Source organism: Dermacentor andersoni, chromosome 8 (assembly GCF_023375885.2).
Source record: "Dermacentor andersoni chromosome 8, qqDerAnde1_hic_scaffold, whole genome shotgun sequence".
Classification (NCBI taxonomy): Eukaryota; Metazoa; Arthropoda; class Arachnida; order Ixodida; family Ixodidae; genus Dermacentor; species Dermacentor andersoni.
Window position 1 is genome coordinate 115,946,460 of NC_092821.1, and position 6,000 is coordinate 115,952,459.

At 46.0% G+C, this 6,000-nt stretch overlaps 1 protein-coding gene across 1 annotated transcript in view; it reads left to right on the top strand.

Annotated features, from left to right (window-relative positions):
* LOC126529446 (fatty acid synthase-like) overlaps positions 1 to 6,000 on the top strand; it is a 71,695-nt gene that overhangs the window by 51,346 nt on the left and 14,349 nt on the right. Inside the window, exons 18-20 of the mRNA XM_055069852.2 lie at positions 1,703 to 1,921; positions 3,167 to 3,496; positions 4,344 to 4,463. Coding sequence (XP_054925827.2) covers positions 1,703 to 1,921; positions 3,167 to 3,496; positions 4,344 to 4,463 — 669 coding nt within the window. The remainder of the gene's footprint in view (positions 1 to 1,702; positions 1,922 to 3,166; positions 3,497 to 4,343; positions 4,464 to 6,000) is intronic.

Below are 6,000 nucleotides of genomic sequence, written 5' to 3' on the forward strand. Positions count from 1 at the left end.
GCTCGCAAGAGATAGGTATAACGAAACTATTTATTCAGCAGAAAGGCACCTCACATTCACTGAAAAGCAAAAAACACAGCAGGGCAGTACACGAATTCTTGGAAAATGCAAATCATTTTCAAGTTAAATTCAATATGAACTGAAAATAAAATGAAAACCAACAAAATACGTATGCCTATTCACTGGTTAAGAAATATTGCGGAAATTACGGCAGCATGCATCGGTAGTACACATTGCGATATCAAAGCCAGCAATGTTTCTGCCGTTGAGCAGCATAGACTAATTATCTTTCAGCGTCTGTGATGCAAAATTTGTAAGTAGTGTACGAGTGTAGGAAATATTCTAGCCGGCATTAAGGGTAGTATGGGGTGTTAAGAGCTGTAGCCGGCGTTTAAGTGCATGACGAGCAAGTACAGCTACACCACGCAGAAACGAGACTTTCTGTCCGAAACCACGATCGTAATGAAAAGAGAAAGCTCGGCATAGCAGGAGACACTGAAATTACGAATGAAGTATGTCCACTGTAAGTCTGTATAAGCGGTGCGAACTGATTCATCGGAACAAACGGCACCATAGTCTGCCAGTGCACGCTGAAATTAGGGGTGCTATGGGCCATTAGAGGTGGCCATGAATATTTCACGTCCAGAAAGCGCCACTGAGAACCCTGCGTTACTGCGTGAGATTATACGGCGGCACCCTGTGGTCTGCAGGAAGCATCGGTAAGGTGATCTCGCTTCTAAAATTATATAAAAGGCTATATTACAGTTGCCTACATACGTCGCTACCTCAGGTTTACCGTGTTACAGCCAAACACAGACAACTTCCATCGCTGACGAGGAAGTCCAGATGTCAGCAAAAATGCTGTTTTAATCGCAACTCAGTTTGATTTATTAGTTCATCTAAGATACGCTTTTGACGGGGGAGAGAACAGACGCTCAGCTAATCGAGACTTACCACTAGCACTGACTACATTTTACTCGCAAATATACATAAGCCTTGGCTGCAGCTCTTCCCGAAGGCGCCTGCTGTGATTGTCGCTTCAGAAATCTTCAAACTTCAGTGATTTCTTCAGACGTTTTGTCACTTTGCAACATAATATTTTGTGCTATTCTTCCTGCCATACCATGTTCAGCAACAATGCGTGAAATTAGTTGCTAATTTAAGACATTCTAAGCTTAGCTAACATTGCCGCCCCTTTCCACTACACACTAAACCCAGAAACGCTGGCTTAGTGGTCATTATGCCTTCTCAACTTGTTTGATTTGGCCTGTCTGCTATTTCTTTATTAAATATATTGTGTTGCTCTTGCTCTGATAGTTCTTTTAAAGTGTATGCCCACTATGAAGATTGCACTAAAGCTGAGAGGGAATCGGTAAGGGCATTTCACCGTTTCTAACAAGCAATGGAAACATTTGAAAAGCTATGAAAAATGGCAAGTTACCATAAACAATGCAGCAAGGAATGTGCCTTGAAATTGTATTTTAGGGCAGTTCCTAAACCAGTGGAAGTTCCTGAGCCACAGAGTAAACAGCCCTATAGCGAAGTGTTAAATAGTACGCCTCCAAAGATGGACAGGGCTAAAGAAAATACCTCCTGAGGGAGGCGGAACGCTGTTTGTAAGATGTATTTTGCTTTAAACTTAAGGAAATTTGCAGTGAGTGCGGTTTTGCTTGTGTTTTTGTTCCATGAACGCCGACTTTAGTGGAGACTACGAGGAAGAACACACAGTTTGCAGTCCTGAACTTTGGGAAACGTGGCGAACTCTCCAGTCTCGATTGGTACGAATCTCCGGTGCCTTACGCTTCTCTGCCCATCACCAAGACTGCAACTGCACCAATATTGTGTGATGTCCACTTCGCGGCGGTCAACAGTCGAGACGTCACATTCGCCAGTGTAGAGCTCCCGCCAGAAGCCTTTGTAGGTGAGTTCATTTAGAATTAGCATATATGGTTCCACGGGGAACCAAGATGCGCTTTCGTTTTGCAAACCTGCTCTTCAATTCATCGAGTGCCGCCACATAGCTCAAGAGGTAACCATGGAATGCAGTGAATTGTGAACTAAGGAATAGATAATGAAAGTGACCATCTAGTGGGCCAGAAAAAGCGTGTGCACCACGCAGATGTATTTGGTGCCAGGACTACATCAGTCGTGTGAAAGTGACGTGAGCCTTTCCCGCAGCTACAATGCCTTATTTTGCTCAAAAAGTTGTGTACTTCCCCGCCGCTTGATCTGCTTTCTGCCAACAGCTTTTTTTCTGTGGTCAACAAGCACAGTTGCCGTCAGAAGCTCTGCATTGCGAAGAAAAACAACGGCAACGTTCCCTAGCTAGCGCTTACCATTAAATGTGGCCATGTAAGAAAAAGACGCCGTGTGCAAATTACAACAGTAGGGTGGCACGTAACGAAGTTGCACCTTACGTATCCTTATGACGTGCAATAAATGTGCAACACTAATGAAGACCGGGCGGGCACGAGCTGCAGCTGTGAGCATGGTTTGGTTTATTTCCACGCCTTTCTCGTTTGCTATATTTTCTTTTGCCACTGGGTTTTCGTGGTAACAAATTTGAAAGGATCAATTGACTCGCCCATCACCCTGTTGGTCTTAGAGCGACAGTCTTTATCACCTCAACTGACTAGCTGGCCTGCCTCCTAGCGAACATAGTCGAAAAAATGCTTTAGCCTTATGTATTCCGACCCACACTTGTGGCCCAGTGGCTATCACGCTTCCAGACTGGTCGCGACATCGAAGGTTTGACTCCCGGCCACTGCGGCCGAACTTCAGCGGGGGCGAAACGCAAGAACGCTCGTGTACTTCATTTAGATGCACATGAAAGATCCCCGGAGTGCCTGCCACTAAGGGTCTCTCATATTGCCCTGTGTATTTCTAGGCGCTAAATTCAAAAATTTGAAAATATTGTTTTTCGAAGGAAACTACCGGTGTCATTCATGCAAATGTCGCATTTCTTCTCAACAAACTACAAGATCCCTTATAGCGAGGGTGTAAGATACTCAGCACGTACGTTTCCCGTTTAACCTGCACATATAAATTTCTTTTCTTCATTTAAATGTTCAAGTGCTCTGAACCTTGGCAACATTTCGCGATAAAACCCAATGGCCGCAGTCACAGCCAGGCACCGGCCAACATCACCCTCTTTCTGCTGCTGCAGGCGACTTGGCAAACTCGGAGTCCATTCTCGGACAAGAGTTTTCTGGAACGGACCAAAGACGACGTCGCGTCATGGGCCTCGTGTCAAGCCAGGCGTTGGCTACCGTGGTTGCGGCAGACCCCGACCTTCTGTGGGAAGTTCCTGATGCGTGGACCCTGACGGAAGCGTCAACCGTTCCTTTGTCTTACTCAACCGCTTACTATGCCCTGTTGGTGCGGGGAAACATGCGGCCAGGCGAGTCTGTGCTCGTCCAATACGGCAGTGGATGCGTTGGGCAGGCTGCAATCGCCATCGCTCTATTCATGGGGTGCACAGTCTTCGCAACTGTCGGTAAGCGCACGCAGCATGGCAGGCCTCTGTAAACTATACCAAAGACCCGCCTTGGTTGCTCAGCGGCTATGGTGCTGAGCTCCTGCTCACGAGGTTGCAGGATGAAATCCCGTCCACGGTGGCCGCATTTCGATAGAGCCAAAATGTGAAAACACCCATGTACATAAACTTAGGTTTACGTTAAGGAACCTCAGGTGGACGATATTTCCGCAGTCGAAATTTCCGGCGTGCCTCCTAAGCAGAAAGTGGTTTTGGCACGTAGAACCCGATACATTGAAAACACTATAGCAATGGCTGCAATATTGCAAAGAAAGCTCGATATTCCGCAACACTGATTTGAAAGAGAAGCACAAGCCAATAAACCATACATTTGCATAGTTTTTGCAATTTTGACCGAACGAGTCAGATAAAAGTACCAACCTGTTGTTACTATGCGACATGAGTTTATGGAAGCTGACTATACAATACAATAATTCCGTAAAACAAGAGCAGTTGTAAGTCATTTCATACTGTATTAACGCAATCCGGTTACCATAAGTAAAAGAGAAAAAAAAGCAAATACGCATCCTTTATCCTTCCGAACAATTTCAAAGTGGCAGCCTCCCACACAAAACATGTCGCACGGTGACGTCTAGGTGACTGTAGTTTGCTGCAATCAGCAGCAAAATGTCAAAAGTGCTATTTCTCGTTTTCATATTGCTCAGCGCTTCCCATCTGCTGGTGTGCCACGTGTAGAAAACAAAGTTCTGTTTCGTCCTGCTTAGGCAAAGTGTGCTGCTTATATAAGCTGGAAGAGCTTTAATGTTCGTGGCTTCAACTGGATTTACCATCTTCTCGTCGCAAACAGGTTCGACAAAAGAGCGGCACTTCATCAAAAACCGCTTCCCACAGCTTCAAGACAGGCACATCATAAACTACAACAGCCTTTGCTTAGAAGAACACATCCTTGAACACACCAAAGATAAAGGTGAGTGGTTGAATGTCGTAGCTGATCTAAATCACGCTCGAAACACACATAATACACGCATCAGACATTACACAAGCGTTCAATGGCAATATATGTGTCATCCTCCTATTCTGCTGAGTTTTGCTAAGAGATGCCTTATCGTGTGATCGCTTCATTTCTGAAACAGATCTTGTCTTTGTGAATGCATCTTCTAGTGTTACAAGAACGTTTACAGATGGCGGCCATATAAGAGACAATCAAATTATTTGTGATCAGTGCCTTCATAGGCACCACCCCGGCGTCGAAATTGTTATGTCGTGTCAAACTTTTCTAAAAATTCGTCCTAATCACCCGCAATGATGAAGTTCAAATCTCGGTAATTCCGTCAGAAACGATTTCAAAAATGAATATCGACATTATTTTTATTAGCATTGAAGTAGCGCAGCGACACACCACATTCCCACCAGCAAAACGCTTCATGCACGGGGCCTGTATGCAGCCGGGCCCATGTGACGCGCTCACCTCAGGACATGTTGCGCCATCTAACGGGGCGGCTGCGAAATCTGTGCGTGGCGCATGCCTGAATATATATATATATATATAGCTTAGACTGAACGTATATGACGCGCCCTGCCCCAGAGAAATTTCAAAGGATATCTTATTGAACCGCAGCACATACGCATAGCGCAACCAAGTGACCGACGTTGGCGCCATTAGTTCGTTGATCTGTGGCGCATACCACGTGACAAAAGTGAGTGAGTGAGTGAGTGAGTGAGTGAGTGAGTGAGTGAGTGAGTGAGTGAGTGAGTGAGTGAGTGAGTGAGTGAATAAACATTTATTGGGTCCAGCAAAACGCGATAAAGCGCGCACCCGGCACACACGCGTCATGCCCAAGTTGGCCTGAGGATTGCTTTCGAACCAGCTTTCAGCACCGCAGCAAACTGATGGTCTACGATTGGATGGATGGATGGATGGATGGATGGATGGATGGATGGATGGATGGATGGATGGATGGATGGATGGATGGATGGATGGATGGATGGATGGATGGATGGATGGATGGATGGATGGATGGATGGATGGATGGATGGATGGATGGATGGATGGATGGATGGATGGATGGATGGATGGATGGATGGATGGATGGATGGATGGATGGATGGATGGATGGATGGATGGATGGATGGATGGATGGATGGATGGATGGATGGATGGATGGATGGATGGATGGATGGATGGATGGATGGATGGATGGATGGATGGATGGATGGATGGATGGATGGATGGATGGATGGATGGATGGATGGATGGATGGATGGATGGATGGATGGATGGATGGATGGATGGATGGATGGATGGATGGATGGATGGATGGATGGATGGATGGATGGATGGATGGATGGATGGATGGATGGATGGATGGATGGATGGATGGATGGATGGATGGATGGATGGATGGATGGATGGATGGATGGATGGATGGATGGATGGATGGATGGATGGATGGATGGATGGATGGATGGATGGATGGATGGATGGATGGATGGATGGATGGATG